The sequence below is a fragment of the Geosmithia morbida genome (assembly GCF_012550715.1).
Source record: "Geosmithia morbida isolate 1262 chromosome Unknown scaffold_17, whole genome shotgun sequence".
Lineage (NCBI taxonomy): Eukaryota > Fungi > Ascomycota > Sordariomycetes > Hypocreales > Bionectriaceae > Geosmithia > Geosmithia morbida.
Window position 1 is genome coordinate 324,027 of NW_023336204.1, and position 16,295 is coordinate 340,321.

Here is a 16,295-nt window from a genome sequence, read left to right on the forward strand (position 1 = left end):
CCACCATCACCACCACCACCACATGGATGCCGGCCAATTCCTCAGCCTCGCGATCTGTCTGGCGTTCCTGGGACCCTGTAAAAGAAGCCGTCCCCCCACTTTCTCTCTCTGGCTGGCTGCAATGTCTTGTTCGCCTGGGACGATTATGCTACATGAACCACCCTTATACTTCTGACAGTTGCATGTTCCCAAGTGTCTTGGCCCGTTTGCGTCGCCTTTTCTTTTCATTAATGATTATTCTTGGACTCACTATCCCTCGTCTACAAATTCAGCTTGGTGCAGCGTTATACTACGGGAACATTCAGAAACTCGGCGATTTACGTATAGCAACAACAAGCAAACGATATATTCGCCACGCGTCTTTCCGTACCGATCCTCATTGTCTGTGTCACACTGTCCCGAGGTGCGAGTACAGCCCTTTGATTCTGTTCTGCGGATCATCAGGCACTATTGTCAGGTGAGTGTGGATACGTACGAGGCCCAGCTGGTCTGCGCGGTCTGGGACTAACACGCGAAACCAAAAGACTGCTTCTAGAACAGGAGAGTATGGTATAAAGCTGCCGTTGCAGCAGTGTCGATTGCTCCAGACTTTTGCTTTGGAGTCGATGTCAAAGCCGAAGAGAAGAGGCGGCATCCCTACTGATACACACAAAGATACTCACCCTCCTCTCTACACCCCTTCCCCACCACCCTTCCCTTCATCTCTCGAGTGCTACGCATCTTGGGGTGTGGTCTAGGCGATCCGTCCCGAAGAAGCTACAGACCGCGGCAACCAGTCCGAGTTTCCAGTAGTCCATGGTTATACCCCAGGCCAAGGCATGAACGACGCTAGCTCTCTTGCCTGTCGTTGTCATTTTACCTCGCCCTTCTAGTTGCTGCCCAAGAGAAGAGCCGTTTGGCTTTGTTAGTCTTCCGGAGCATATCCCACCCTGCTATATAGACGTTGGTTACCGCAACATCTGCCTCTCATCTGAGCCTCATCCTCTCTACCCACTTCTCGCCCACTGTACAACTACTAGTGCCTGGACGCCAGCTTCCAAGGCGTTGCAACACACGCCACGACTTGCCATAGCAAGACGACATCGACAATCATCTTCTCCGGGTGAAAGGAGTTTCGTCCCTCCAACTCTCAACCAGGAACAACCACGCTTGATGAGAAAGCAGTTTGGTCTCCTGTGACGTTGGTCTTTTTACCAGCACATGAATACACCGCTTCCTTTTGATCCTCTAAACTAGTGCTGCTGCTGCTACTTCTACCTTTCCACCACTCGATCGATCCACTGGTCGATCGAGAGACGCTTTCAACCTGGCTCTCTACTACCCATCACCAACGCCCTCTCCGGCGGCTCACCGCATAGGGCCGGGCACAGAATCGCCGTACAGCTACGACGTTGGGGGGATGGCCGACCCCGGTCGAGCAGGGGGCGACGACTTTGCACACGACAGCCAGCATGGCTCCGGTGCAAGCTACGTGCCACAGCCAAGCTTTGTGACATCAACCATGCCTGCCAAGGGGTACCGTGGCAGCAGCAGTAGGCGCATCGACGGCGCCGGTGGCACGCAGCAAGCCCCATCGCCGTCGTCATATCCGCAGACACCGAGGAGCAGCGCGGCCGCCGAGTACAGCAGCAGCTACTACCAGACACCGACCTCGATGACAGGAGCGGCAGAGACAGCTGCAGCAGAGGCAGCAGGGATGATCCCTTACATTAACAGCAGTTACGGGCCGCCTCCTCCAGATGACGGCAGTCAGCCACACCACACGCACCACCACCTCAGCAGCAACTACAACGCTGCAGCAATCATGTACAATGTCGCACAGACGGGCAATCAGGCGCCCGCGTATGATGCCCAGCAGTTCCGGGCACCACGACATCGGCACCATGCAGCCATGCAGACGATGCCCGACATCACGTCAGCATACCTCGGCGCCGACGTGGCCGGCGGTGCTGGCGGGAGCAGCAACGCGTCGGCGTCCAACTTGCAACATCAACCGTATCAGCAACAGCACCAGCAACGGCCGCGACAACGGCCGCATACTGCCTCGTCTGCAGGGGTCTACCACCAGAATCCAAACAGCATGGCTTTTACGGAAGGTATCCAGCATCAACCACAAGGAGGTAGGCCGCCCCAGGGAGATGAGGGCCAAGTGACGGATGATGAGGCAGAGTACTCCGAGGAGGAGGAGGTTGCGGAGGTTGCGGAGGTTGCGGAAGGGGGTGGGACCGTCGACGAACACTGGCAAGAGTACCATCAACAGCTGGTATCCGTGTTCGAGGAGATCATGGGGGGGTCGCTCGAGGCGGCGTCGGAGACTCTGCTGGTCATTTCCAACTGGCTGTTGCCGCACGTGGCAGATCTGGGTATGTCTAATCACCCGAGCACTCTTAGCAGCAGCATGCATCAGCAGCATGAGGCTAACGTATGGTGGTGACGGAGATACGACAGGCCTGACTACGGACAACTTTTCCATCCACGGAGAACGCATCCAGCTCTGGAACGACTTCAACCACGCCTGGCTCGCCCTGGGTCAACGACAGCTGGACTTGATGTCCGGGGACGCAAGGGGCCACCAAGCCTCGGGAGAACCGCAGACGCCGCTATCGCGGGAGAGGCTGTTGGAGCTCGGTGACGAGATTGTCAGGTTCTGCGACGACCTTGCGCCTCATGGTCTGGTGGACTACCAGTACGGTGTGTGGGAGGATCAGATTACAGAGGGTACGTGGTGATGGGTCCCTGCGATATGACCTCTTTTTTTCTTTCTTCTTTTCTTCTAACGATCATCACCCGACACAACTGACGCCTTCTGTTCTAGTCCTTGGGGAATGCATCGATCTCTACGGTTCGCAATGAGTTCCTGGTTGATGAACAACCATTGGACTCGACTGGTCCATGCTGGTCATCAAGAGTCTGAGAGAGTAGATGATGGCGGCGGGCGAGAGGGATGTTTCATCTCGTCAGCGATGTAACTGGCTATTGGCGTTGTTGGCTTTACTGTATACCTCCTAAGATATGAGCGTGCATGATGCATCTGTTTCCGTTTTTTTTTCTCTCTTCTTCTTTTCCTCTTAATAATTGCATGTCCTTTAATTTACTTACATATATCAGTCACTTTCATCTTGACATAGATTGTCTGCATTAGGACAGGTTTAGACAGGCTTTTTGTTCTTTCTGTGGGCATGAAGGATAATAGAAATAGAAATTATTCCTCTTCCTTCCCTTTCACCTCCTAGTGTCTTCTAGACTGTCGATACAAAGTAGTCATGATGTACTCTCCTTTTTTTCCCCTTGGAACACGACGGCAACACACACGTCACGCTGCTCACTTTTCGTTACTCTTCACATGACAGCATTTCTTTTTTTTCCCTCTCTTTTTCGTCTTGTACGAGCTCCATGGCGATTATATTACGGGGGCTGCAGTGGTCATGGAGCACAAGGGACATATACTTTTGTCATGGTGGTTGGATAATCAATAATATGTTACCAATGATATAATTAGGGGGCTACAGATTACTCCGTAATACACGATCGGGGATTATATATAAAGGTGGTATACATATGACACATCACATGTCTGTTTCCGTGACTATGTTGTTTCCGTTCCTACCTGTACTCTGTACCGCGTACAATGTAATGATATATTGAATTACGAATGTAGAGACTGTCGATGGCCTGATCCGTGAATGGCATATTACTACTACTACTACTACTACCACCACTACGGGTACTAGGAGTTGGTATTGACCAGCTGATAGCTGATCAGGCGCCTCAGACGTCATGGGGGTTGTTGTGCCAAGGCTTACAGCTCGGAATAAAGGTAACAGAAAAAAAGAATACTAACCAAGAAGAGAAGGAAAAGAAAGAAGCAAAGAGACAAGAGCAGAATCCGGTGTGCTGGTACGAACTGTGCGGGGGTTATCTTACCTATGAAGGAAAAGAAGAAAAAGCAAACATGGCAAAGCAAGGGGATGTATCGCACAGCTTGTCTCAACCTTGTCATTGGAGGAGGGGGGGGGGGGGGGGGGGTCCGTGTTTTTCTTTTCCTGCCTAGGTCGCAAACCTTTTCTACGTCTGGTGGATATCATGGCCAAGGGGCACATGGTACAGGAGGATTAGGGATAATATCTGATATCTTTGAAGGTGAACATCAGAGAATGAGGAATGTCCAGTTGCAGATGCAGATTTATAAAATAAGAAAAACCAAAAAATAAAAAACCGATATATAATCTCAATTACTCATCAAGGAATAATCATTTAAATCATGACAAGAGACGGGGGAGAAGAGAGAGGCCATGATAACGGTAATGATGAGTAAGCATTGAGAAGAAGGGGTTTAAGCAATTGGCCGATATAGTCATCATCATCAAGCTAAAAAAATAAAAAAAAGGAAAACTAAGAAAGAAAGAAAAAAAAAAACTAGGCATAACAACAAAGAAACGATCCATAAACTAATAGTACCAGTGTTTTTTTTTCTCATCTTGCTTTTTTTTTTCATCCCACGCATTATGGCGTTGTTTTTAGAAGGTGTCTGTTGTGGGGTGCCATGTCAGTACATATCGGTGGTTTTGCGGCAGAAATGTTGAGGAAATCAAAACATGGCTTGCAGAGGATGCCAAAAGAAAAGGAAAAGAAAGAAAAGAAACAGAAACGGTAAAGGAGGCAAGGAAAGAGGAAACGAAGAGAAGAAGAAAAGAGGGGGTGATGAAAAGAAAAGAGAGAGAACGAAGAGTAGAGAGAGAGAGGAGGAGGAGGAGGAGGAGAAAACATACCGAGAGTGAGGCTGGTGCTGACGTCGGTCCCCTCAATCATCTTTGTGAACTCGTCAAAGTCAATTTTGCCATCGCCGTTGAGGTCGGCCTCCATGATGGTCTTGTCGACAATCTGCTGGAGCTGCTGGTCCTTGAGGTTGCTGCCGACCATCATCTTGAGGACGATGAAGAGCTCCCCGTTGGAGATGTAGCCGTCACGGTCAATGTCGTACACCTTGAAGGCGAACTGGAGCTTCTGCTCCTTGTTACCCTTGGCGCTGAAGGCGCTGAGGCCGCCGACGAACTCTTCAAAGTCGACGTCGCCGCCGCCGTCGGCGTCGAAGATGGCAATCATTCTGACGCGCGCACCTGTCGTCAGCATATTCCCATCCCTTCTTCTCGGCCTTGATCTCCGTCCTCCTCCTCAAGAATAGCGTGTGTGCGTGTGTGTTGACCATACCGTGTCGCTAGAGGGTTGTTGGATATTTGCGGTAGGCTGAGAAATTCATCGCGCTCGATAGTACCGGAGTTGTCCTGCAACCATTCCCTCCTCTGTCAGTCCATGCTCTCTCCTTCTTCTTCTTTCCTCTTCTTTCTTTTCCTGTTTCGTCTTCTTCCCCATGACGGCACCTTACCCTGTCGAGTTTCATGAATCGCTTCCGTAGGCGGTCAACCTCTTCCTTGTCGACTACCACATGTGAGCGTTCTCTCTCCTCTCATATCTTCCCGTATGCATCTCTCCCCGCACATCCAACACATGGGGGAAGAACCATACAGTTTGATCCTTGGACGATATTGTCCAGGACCGTACTAGTCGAGTTGCCCATCGGAGAGAGAGGGGAGGGGGGTGGTTATGAGGGGTCGTCGTTTGGGGTCGGGCAGAGCTAGTGTGTGTGTGTTCTTCTATGGTATTCGTCTAGACTCGTCCGTCTGTTTAAAAAAAGCGTAAGCCTTCGTCGGAGCTTGCTCGTCGTTGAGAGAATGCCGCCAAGGGTCCTTGCTGGCGTGTGTCGGTTTGACGGATGTGGACTGGAGCTTCTCCCCACGAGTAAGATGGCCGCTATTCCTGGCCAGGCTGCTGCTTAGTGGTCCTATCGCCGGGTGGCGGGCGGTCGAGGGGCGAAAGAAAACGAGTGCCTGCCTTTCTTCCGTAACTGCGGAAGGTTACTCCGCCTTCCGTACCTCCGCCAAGGTGTGTGGTCCGTGCGCTGGCCCCTTTCGAGTTGCTGACAGAGCATAGGGACCTCTGGGGTATTACTGACATCATCCATGTTATTGATGCTGAATTTCATCTCATATTATATCTCTCTTTTTTTTTTGCCCCCTTCATCACCGTCGTCATCTTATATTTGATATGAACAAACTCCGTCGCATAGATCCAGACGAACGCGACATATGATTTGTTCCGTGTCGTTCCGCTCTGTTGCTTGATATTGCACGACGTAAGTTTTGCTCTGTGTTGTAGTATGTGCTCCTACCCTGCGTCCGGACCGTACAATACGTCGGCAATGATAATGCGACAAACAAGACACAAGATACTCTAATAAAGAAAGGGTCATTATTATAAAAAGTCATGATGATGATCATCATCATCATCATGTCATCAGTTAAAACTTCTACATACATCGGAAAAAAAAAAAAAAAAAAAGAGAGAGAAAAGAAACAATATGGAAAGTTATAAGATTCACCAGAAAGGAATGCTGCAAATCACCCACTTTACAGTTCACGCATCATACAAAATACGAGATCATACCCTGTACGTCAAGCGGTGCGCCGTCTTTAGTTAGTAATATTACGGAAGAGTCATCACTAGATTGCTTCTGTCCTCTTGGCTGGAGGAGGGGAAGAGGCTTTTCTTCTTGACAGTGTGTCCACAAGCTTGAGAGGCAGATAGGGGAAAGGGAACATGGCCCGTGCACGAAGAGTACCTCTTCCATAAAATCTTGGTGAATCCGTGACTCTGGCCACGCTCAGCATAGCCACCAGCCACAATTCGACTTTGACGGCTGCACGCTCCTAGGCCTCCTCCCAAACTCAAGCCACTAAACTCGTAAGTCTTAGGGGAGGTAGTGAGAGAGGGACCCCCCTAACACTCTCCTTCAGCGCCCTGCACTACCCCCAAAGACCCCCCAGCTCAGCACCTGGCTAGAGAACACGGAGTACCTGTACAGGTAGAGGGAGGGGAGAAAAAAAAAAAACACCCTCCTGTCGCGCGCGCCATCATTTCCCTGCGCGACGAGGCCCTTTGCACCAGTGAAAAATCTTCGCAAAGGCCAAAACATTGCCCAACGATCGGATCCCAAGAAAGAAGCCACCTCTTTTCAGTCATCGGAAAAGGGTTCCCAACACGCCTTTTTCATCGCAAAAATTCAACTGGCATTTTCCCCATGCCTTATTTTATGACTTGATTGCTTTTTTTTGCGGTTTTTCCGCCGGCTTGCCGCCCAAAAACCCTCCCCTCCCCCTCTGCCCCCCTTCCCCTCTCCTGTCTACTGTCTCCTGTCTCCTCTCCTTCCACACCCCCCAGCCACCCGTTGCACCATGTCATCCCGCAAGGTCCGGGTCAAGAAGCTCAGCATCAAGACCGCCCTCCCCGTCCTCAGAGAGGACCAAATCAACCCTTCCGAGTACGAAGCTCTCGCTCCCGATACTCAAATTGCCACCGGTGTCGAGCAAGCTGAAGAAAAGGTGAGCATCTCTCTTGTCACGTCCTGCCGCCTTTTCAGCGATATCACGTGATGCATATCACGTGACGCCACCTGCATACCTTCCCCTTCCCCTTGGGGCTTGCCTCTGGGCCACGAGAGCCCGAGAGCCGTGAGCTGCAGGCCCCACTATCCGGCATCGGATATTTGCTCGTGTTAGTGTGTGCCATGTTGATCCTTCAGAGTACTGACTTTCTCGTCTTCTCATCTTTCAGGAATATCATCTGCAGACCATCCTCAAGGATGCAGGTACTAGCAATGATCAGGAAATTCCCGTCCCGCCTCCCCAGGAGAGCGACATCAACTATGATAGCCTCTACCCGAGCCATTTCCACCAACCCACCTCGTATATCAGGTTCTCCCAGACAGTAGAGGAGTGCATCAGCTGTCAGTATGACATGTCCACCGAGGATGTTGAATTCCTCAAAGGTTACAACTCAAAGTTCCCCGCCGACAGTGCCCTCTCCGAAGACGACTTCGAGCGCATCATTGAAGTCTATGAGGACACTGCCACCGAACAGACGCCCTTTGCCGCCGTTGATAATACTGTCGTCCCATATGATGTCATGGTCCCCGGTCTGTCCCACCTTGGCTCGCCCGCGCTCATGCAGCATGCCAAGGCCATATATGAGTACTGGAAGTTGAAGCGTCAGGAGGCCGGCAACAGGCCCATCCACCCCACCCTCAAGTTTGAGACCCACCAGGACACTGACGACACCGACCCGTACGTCTGTTTCCGCCGTCGTGAGGTGCGCCAGACGAGGAAGACGAGGGCTCGCGACAACAAGATTGCCGACACCCTGAAGCGCCTCCGCAAGGAGCTCGATGAGGGCCGTCAACTCGTCCTCTTGTCGGCCGAACGTGAGGTGGTAAAGAGAGAACTCCTTTATGCGGATAGGGCCGTATTTGAGGAACGCGCTCGGCTCAAGTTGATGAAGTCCAAGCTCGGTATCAAGGGCGGTGACGAAGATCTCATCCACCAGAAGGTGTGTAACCCAGTGCTCACATCTCCACACGGATCCGTGACTGACCGTCGGACACAGCCCCAAAAGCGCAAGGCGCCCGAAGCCCCAGCCGTCCAGAGGCCTGTCGGTCCTCACACGCGCATGCCTGTGCGACCCGATGGTCGGACCGCCGACCCGGATCTTGTATTGCTCTCCGATAAGCGCTCCGAGAAGGAGAATGAATTCCGTGCCGACATTGAGATGAAGGTTCAGAATCACCGCAAGTGGAACCAGAACCACATCGATCTCACCCGAGACCCCTTGTCGCCTGTCAAGGAAGATGGCATGGAGCTCAAGTTCCGACCGGCAAAGACGCAGTATCTCATGACGCCGCCTGCATCCAGGACCTCGGAGGACATGGACCTGGACCACCAGGAGCCTGTGGCCCCTGCACCTGAAACTGAAGCCGAGGCTGAGCCCATGGAGGTTGACAAGCCGACGCTGCCCATCTTCCACTTTAAAGCGGGCGGTGCCGGTAATCCGGATGTGCACCAGCCAGCCTTCCGCCGCCGTATAGGCCGGTTGAACCGCCTCTGGATCGACCGGAGAGGCTTGCGGACCCCACCGCGGGAGCGGGAGAGTAACGAATACTGCGACCGCTGGGCATACGACTCGGACTCCGACGACGAGGAGCCACCAGTGTATGAGGTTGACCCGTTCGACACGCGTGCGCTCAAGTTCCGGGCCATGATTCCGCTCAACCTATACATGCTCCGGCGGCCGCAACCGCATCCGGATGCCGCCGTCATGATGCAAGGGAACAGGGTATTGCCGCCGCCAGCAGCAGGAGGCCCACAGCCACAACCACAGCAACACCAAGGACCACCGCAGCCAGTACCCCCGACAGTAGCAGCGGCAGCAGCAGTAACGGCGGCGGCTGTGGCAGGCCACGCGCAACCAACACCTCCACAACCACTACCACCACGGGTGGCAGCGCAGGCACCAGCCAAGGCGACGTCATGATGCGGCGTCTGTCCACCCACTCCGTAATATTGTAGAATATCGATGCGGCCGAGAGTGTATGCTCTTTTCTTGGTTGTCATCACTCTTGTTGATTTTATTCCCTTTTTTTTAAGGTTTTTTTTTATTTTAGTTTTGGCGCAAAGCGGAGGTTGAATTTGGCGTGGGACTCGAGGCAGAGATGGGTATTATTTTCCCGCACACGGGGTCGGGGCCGTGATTTTTTTTCCTTGGTCGTGTCGAGTTCATCCTGCGTCCGGTCGCATTGTCTGCCAGTGTACGATATCGAGTTGAGAGTCGAGCATTGCGCGGGAGTTGAGGAGTTGGGAAGAGGATTTGATCGAAGAAAAAAGGTATGCCTCAGGGCGGGGAAGGAAGAGGCATCGGGGGGGGGGGGGCACTGTATAGAAGACACACACAAAAGAAAAGCCAGAGCTGAAATGAAGAGATCATGACCACCCCATGAATGTCATTGAAAATAGTCGTGTGTGTCTCATGTCATACCAGTGGCCGTATAGAGGGCAGGCCGTGATTCCGGTTTGTGTGCGTGTGCGTGTGCGTGTGTGACAAGAGATTGGGTAGGGGGAGGGGGGGGAGAACCTCAGCAGGCGGACGTTATGTCTGGAAAGGAAGAAGAGTAAGTCAGAATGTGGAAGCACTAAAAGAAGAGGCGCGACGCATGTCCGAGAAAAAAAAGCATGGAGAGGACGTACCATGTTATCGCTGACGCTGCATATACCCGAGTGAGGGCAAGGGGGGGGGGGGGCATACAAGTAGCAACGGTGGTGGTGATGATGATGACGATGGCCGAGCGCCATGACGAAGGAAGCGGCGGGCGGCGCGAGGAAGATAAATGAAGCAGATGTAAAGGAGGAAGGAGATTATCAAGCAAAAAGAAAGAAATCTCTCCCCACCTGCCTGTATGAGAGATACCCCTCAGTAACGCACCTCGTTTGTGGGTAGGGAAAGGAAGAAAAGACAAAGTGTCATGGGTCTAGTCTTCTGGCAGTTTGTGCTGATGGTGCTGGTCAGGCTTCAGGCTGTGGCGGGCGGGTGGGTGTGAGAGCGAAACGGAGAAAGGCGGCCGGCCCACAGATTTACCCATTGTCATTGTGTGGAAAATCAGTTGTCGAAGCCCCAGAGAGCGGGCCACTTAAACCCAGGCAAAGAATAGTTCCTTTGGGGGGATATTGATAGGTGCCAAGTTTGATGGGCTTGGGATGACTTTTACACCTTGCTGACCACCAAGAGCCATCTTTATTGGGTAATAAAAGCATGTACCAATTTGTTTCCTTGATTTTCTGACTAACGCTCTTTTAGGAGGACCCTTTGAACTTTTTTTTTTCAATTTTTTTTTACTCAACCCCCAATATTTTCCCTCTCTATTTGCGCCGCTACTCACCGCCTTATTATATAAGCCATCGACGTCAGGGCCTTTTGCAAGCCCCACCATTGGCATCTGAAGTCAGGATTGTTCTGTCCGTCTGAGTAGAAAAATCAAAGGCGGGGAGTAGAGGGGGGGGGGGGGGGGGGGGCGGCGTCATGACGACCGAAGAGACGAACGAAGAGTGGTACTGGAGAAATCAAGGACATGAAGGGTTGAGAGATCTACGTGTTTGCTAATCAAACAAAAGAGATACCTACGTCTTTTTTTCCATTCTTTATACTATTATACTGTTGAGAGAAGGAGGCAAAAAAAAGAGACTGCGCGCAACCCCACCAACAACCCCTCCTTGTAATATCCTCCCACCTCCCTCTCCTATCAAAGATGGCACCCCGAAAGTCATCATGGATCGCCCTCGGGTGCGAAGGCTCAGCGAACAAGCTGGGGATAGGCGTGATAGAGCACAGCTTGTCGGGCTCGACCAAGATCCTGTCCAACCTGCGCGACACATTCGTCTCCCCCCCCGGCACGGGCTTCCTCCCCAAGGACACGGCTGCACACCACCGTGCCGAGTTTCCCCGGCTGGCGCGTGAGGCCCTGGCGGCGGCAGGCGTCTCGGTCGGCGACGTGGACTGCATCTGCTTCACGCAGGGGCCCGGCATGGGCGGGCCGCTGACCTCGGTGGCGATCGGGGCGCGCACCCTGGCCCTCCTGTGGGGGAAGCCGCTGGTGGGCGTGAACCACTGCGTCGGGCACATCGAGATGGGCCGCGCCATCACGGGCGCGTCGGACCCCGTGGTGCTGTACGTGTCTGGCGGGAACTCGCAGGTGATAGCATACGCCGAGCAGCGGTACCGCATCTTCGGCGAGACTCTCGACATCGCCGTGGGCAACTGCCTCGACCGCTTCGCCCGCACCCTGCGTATCAGCAACGACCCGGCCCCCGGATACAATATCGAGCAGCTCGCCAAGCGCGGGTCCAGGCTTCTCGACCTGCCCTACACCGTCAAGGGCATGGACTGCTCCTTCACCGGCATCCTGGCCGCCGCCGACGCCCTCGCCGCCGACATACACGCCGGCACCGCCGACTTCACTCCCGAGGACCTGTGCTTCACCCTGCAGGAGACTGTCTTCGCCATGCTCGTCGAGATCACCGAGCGTGCCATGGCCCACGTAGGCTCCAACCAGGTCCTCATCGTCGGCGGCGTCGGCAGCAACGAGCGCCTGCAGCGCATGATGGGCGACATGGCCCGCGACAGGGGCGGCTCCGTCTTCGCCACGGATGAGCGCTTCTGCATCGACAACGGCATCATGATCGCCCACGCTGGCCTGCTGGCCTACAGGACCGGCTTCCGCACTCCGCTCCAACAGAGCTCCTGTACACAGCGTTTCAGGACCGACGAGGTCTTTGTCAATTGGAGGGATTGAATCTGATTCTGCCTGGCTGTTTCTGTCTCTCTCTTCTCAAGCGATTCCAACCATGTGACCTTTTTCTATCTCATGTGATTCACCGTATGTGCCGTGTGAGGAAGAGGGGAATATTGTAATGTGTAAATTGTCGTGTCTCCATATTGAAATTCCAATTGTCCATCCGTCCCAGCCGTCCTTGTATGTATATCTCGACTGTCACATCTCCAGCCCTAGCACTCACTCCAAAGATAAAACGCCGCCCCCCCCCCCCCAAATAAAAGAAAGGAAAAAAGATGGCACGTCAAGCATTAAGAAGAGTTGATTACATCCAATTACCCATCATCTGCCGAAGTAGGCTTGTAGATGATTGTCGTGACGTACTGGATTAGATTGTCAACACAAGTTGCTGGCACGCAGTCGTCGTCGTAGCAAAACAGGACGATCATGGAAAGAGCCATAGAAAAGATAAACATACCTTGTTCTTGTACCTGGTTGTCGCCGACACGGCCAAAACACCGTTCTTGATACTGCTGGTAGCCAGGTGATTGAGGACAGTATGGTTAGGCATACCGAGAACACTGTTATCATCCTTCATGAGGACGGCAGCGTTGAGGATGGGTTTGCCCAGGAAGCCCGGAAGGCTAGGAGGCGTGGGGAGCTTCTCGATGGCCGACACGGCCCTCTGGTACGCGGGTGACTCTTCGGCCTGGTCAAAGTCCTGGAGGTACTGGGGGATCTCGCGGCGGTAAGCCTCAGGCGGGGGCACGGACCTGACGCGCGGGGCCGGCTTGGCGGCTTTGCTGTCATCCTTGGAGATGGATGACGTGCGCGACGCGTCCCGGCTGCCATCGTCGGGGGTCACCGACGACGACGTGCCCTGGTTACCGCTTCCGCTTCCGCTCCCGCTCCCACTTCCGCTCCCGTTCCCGTTGCCGCTGCCGCTGCCGCTCCCCTGCTTGTGTTGCGAGCTCTGGTGGCGGTGGTAGTGGTGGCGACGTCGGTAGGTGGCGTCGTCCGGGCTGACCTCTATGTAGTTCACCAGGTTGTTGCCAAAATCGACGGTCGTGGGGAGGTCGGGCGATGTCTGCATGATGCCGTCGACTAGGAAGCGCACGTGGTGGGTGCCGGGGAGGACCGGGATGGTGGCAGAAAAGTAGCCTGGCCGTCCTTCGCTGTTGACAAGAAGAATCAGAGGAGCCAGGAAACAAGAAGTGGGCCAGGCAAACATCAGAGGGGGGGGGAAGGGGGGAGGGGGGGAACATACACTGGGTTCAGCCGCTGCTTTCTGTTCCATTGGAAGATGGAACCGGTGACATAGATCTTGTCGCCACCGCGTTTCCACTCAATCTTTGTAGGGACAACGGGTCTCGTCTTGTCGACCCGCAGCTCGTCCGTGTCCTCGTCATCGCCGGCCGTGTTGGTGCTGACGCCGGACCCCTTCCTGGTCAGCCCGTCGGATGAGTAGGATCCGGCGCCCTCGCTGCCACCGCCGCCGACGGACATGTCGGGAGGGCGGTCGCCGGCGGCGTCGACGGGACCCAGGATGGGCGACCCGGGTGTGTGCACCTCCTCCTCGATGGGGAGGGGTAGACGGGGCGGGCGAGCCAGGTGGTACGTGTCGGTGATGCTGCTGACGTACGTGAGCTGGTCGCTCTGGGCCGTGGACATGTCGGAGTTGTAGTGGGCGTGAGCGCCGGACGACGACAGGTTCGTGCCGGCGCCTGTCCCTCCCTCTCCGCGGGGTACGTCGACGGGCTTGGAAGGCTCATCAGAAGGAGGGGGAGGCACCGTCGTCAGCGGTGCAGCCGGCACAGAAGGGGAAGTGGCCGCGGACATGGAGTTGGACATGTTGGACGTTGCGGCCGAGGCGGCCCTGGCCCCCGCACTGGTGCCCGTCAGAGGGGAAGCGCTGCTGTGCGGTGAGCCGCTGAGCGAGGATACGGCCGTGCTGCCGGGGATGCTCTTGGGTCGGCTGGCGACGGTGGACCCGCGGGCCTGGGCGAGGGATGCCTCGGGCGGGACGGCGGATCGGTTGTGCGTCGTGCTAATGATGTTGCGTGCACTGCGGCGGCTGGGCCGCGGGGATTGAGAGCCCGGCTGGGATGGGGTCGTAGGCGTGGATTGCGACGACGCCGCTGCCGCTGGCGTCTGATCTTGACCCTGGCCTTGAGCCGATGGAGCCGAAGGGTTGTTGCCCATGATTCTGAATCGGAAGGGGGAGGAGGTAGATAGATTGTAGCTTGACTCTCTCTCTCTCATCAATTCTACGGCTGCGGGCCGTGCATTTCCCCGAGGGGAGGGAGGGAAAGGGTAGCAGGGATGAAGAGAAGGAAGAGAAGGAGAGGGAAGAGAGAAGAAGAGGGGAGGAAGGAGAAAGATGATGATGGACGTCGGGGATGGAAGGAGAGGGTCTGATTATGAACGTAGCGAGAAGGGATTCCCTGGTTCGTGGGTCAGTGATGATTTGTTGGATATGGGTGGGCGAGTTGAGAGAAGCTGGTGGACGAGGGGGAGATCAGAGTGCGCATTGGGATATGTTCATATACATCTATCCAGGTCGAGAGACCGCGTAAGCCGAGTGCCTATCTACCTATGAATATGTACCTCTACATACATGATCGCATGCAGCCATCCATTCCTCCCCCCCCCCCCCCCCCCCCCACACACACACCAGCTCGAAGAGCCCCCGTCGCTCTCATCGTGTTTCCACCTCTCCATTATACCATATATCTTCTATCTTCTCTCTTCATGCCTGATCATCCGACACTCGTTTTCTTTTCATTTGTTCTCTCCATGTCCATCTAATCTAGAATCTCGTCGTCGTCGTTTCTTTGCGCGTTCCTACTAAGTAGACACTGTCGTCATTCTACTATCAGCTTTGTGACGTCGACTCCTGCTCATCTCTCCACTTCCCGCAACTCTCTCTCTCTCTATCCCCTCCCAATCTCACAAGACATCACCGACAATCGACAGAGGGAGAAGAAAAGACACTACAGAAGCAGTCATGGCAGAAGCCGCAGGAGGTATGGCCGTAGCAGTGGAGTACGTCGGCGCCGTGGCCGCCGCCGTCGCAAGCGTCCACTGGTCGTGGTGGTTCTCCCACATCGCCGCGCTTGTCTACTGGCCTGTGAGTGTGATCATGGCGCCTCTGTCATTCATCGGCCGTGTGGTTCTGGCCATTCTCTCGCCTGGGATATACGTCGCCTCGTTCTTCGTGTTCGCTGGTAAAGGGGTTGTGGGGTTTCTCATCAGTCTTGAGGTAAGTCACCGCCTACCTGCTCTCCTTCTCTCTCTCTCTCTCTCTCTCTCACTTCACCAAGCTAATGATCATCACCACCAGCCTCTATACATATTCGTACGTCTCTCTCCATCTCCCCCTTCAATCCTCCACTTACTATTCCAGAGAGCGAGCACGTGTATGAAGAGAAAGAACTGACATGATCAGTTTGGTGTCGCCGCCCTGGTCGGCTCCCTGACTGGCCTGACCGTCGCCCTCACCTCAACCCTCTTAACCTCCCAGCTTGGCCTGCAGGACTCCCCTAACGACAAGTTCTACCATCTCTCCCAGAGGAAGAAGGGACTCTACGCGCCTTACAACAACAAGGCACGGTACCGCGACATGTCAGCCCCGACGTCATCGTCGGACGATACGCTCCAGAGGCGTGATGGCTGGGGCAAGCTACGGCAGCAGCAGCAGCAGCAGCAGCAGCGTCATCGTCGCCGCTTCGACGGCATGGGTGCACGAGTGACATCCGCCGGTCTCTTGTCACAGACCATTCATGAGGAGGATGACTGATGTCTTGGCTTGATCCCGACACCTTCTTACCCCCTCTTTTCTTTTCTTTTTCTTTTTTTTTCTGATACTCTGATATTCGGGCCATCTGCTTTTGCTACTCTTCTTTCGCAGGCGTGTTTCTTTTACGAGGAAAGTTGAAGAGTGAAGTGATTTCCATCTGGTTGTGTACATTTATCTGTACGATCATAGTATATTTTAATATTTAATATGTCTTTCTCTGCTCCGACGTTGTGGATATCCTCTTCAAAAGAGAGAAACGAGAGCCAAGATAAAAAAAGAATATGTTTT

At 54.1% G+C, this 16,295-nt stretch overlaps 6 protein-coding genes across 6 annotated transcripts; 4 read left to right on the top strand and 2 right to left on the bottom strand.

The window, feature by feature from the left end:
• Positions 1-1,501: 1,501 nt before the first annotated feature.
• On the top strand, positions 1,502-2,853 carry GMORB2_3336 (Conserved hypothetical, protein; the record flags this gene model as incomplete). The annotated part of the gene is made up of 3 exons (XM_035465312.1): positions 1,502-2,363; positions 2,449-2,718; positions 2,816-2,853. The coding sequence occupies 3 exons, from the start codon at positions 1,502-1,504 to the stop codon at positions 2,851-2,853; spliced, it is 1,170 nt and encodes a 389-aa protein (XP_035318861.1).
• A 1,664-nt stretch (positions 2,854-4,517) lies between these two features.
• Positions 4,518-5,575, bottom strand: GMORB2_3337 (uncharacterized protein; the record flags this gene model as incomplete). The annotated part of the gene is made up of 5 exons (XM_035465313.1): positions 4,518-4,528; positions 4,770-5,104; positions 5,209-5,300; positions 5,384-5,436; positions 5,524-5,575. The coding sequence occupies 5 exons, from the start codon at positions 5,573-5,575 to the stop codon at positions 4,518-4,520; spliced, it is 543 nt and encodes a 180-aa protein (XP_035318862.1).
• Positions 5,576-7,289: 1,714 nt separating this feature from the next.
• Positions 7,290-9,420, top strand: GMORB2_3338 (enhancer of polycomb-like protein; the record flags this gene model as incomplete). Its single annotated transcript, XM_035465314.1, has 3 exons — positions 7,290-7,436; positions 7,669-8,439; positions 8,497-9,420. 3 exons carry the CDS (start codon positions 7,290-7,292, stop codon positions 9,418-9,420), a joined length of 1,842 nt encoding a protein of 613 aa, XP_035318863.1.
• Positions 9,421-11,185: 1,765 nt separating this feature from the next.
• Positions 11,186-12,445, top strand: GMORB2_3339 (N6-L-threonylcarbamoyladenine synthase; the record flags this gene model as incomplete). The annotated part of the gene is made up of 2 exons (XM_035465315.1): positions 11,186-11,806; positions 12,440-12,445. The coding sequence occupies 2 exons, from the start codon at positions 11,186-11,188 to the stop codon at positions 12,443-12,445; spliced, it is 627 nt and encodes a 208-aa protein (XP_035318864.1).
• A 98-nt stretch (positions 12,446-12,543) lies between these two features.
• GMORB2_3340 (5'-AMP-activated protein kinase beta subunit, interation domain) lies at positions 12,544-14,410 on the bottom strand (the record flags this gene model as incomplete). The annotated part of the gene is made up of 3 exons (XM_035465316.1): positions 12,544-12,591; positions 12,687-13,383; positions 13,476-14,410. The coding sequence occupies 3 exons, from the start codon at positions 14,408-14,410 to the stop codon at positions 12,544-12,546; spliced, it is 1,680 nt and encodes a 559-aa protein (XP_035318865.1).
• Positions 14,411-15,215: 805 nt separating this feature from the next.
• GMORB2_3341 (uncharacterized protein) lies at positions 15,216-16,007 on the top strand (the record flags this gene model as incomplete). Its single annotated transcript, XM_035465317.1, has 2 exons — positions 15,216-15,470; positions 15,657-16,007. The coding sequence occupies 2 exons, from the start codon at positions 15,216-15,218 to the stop codon at positions 16,005-16,007; spliced, it is 606 nt and encodes a 201-aa protein (XP_035318866.1).
• Positions 16,008-16,295: the final 288 nt, after the last annotated feature.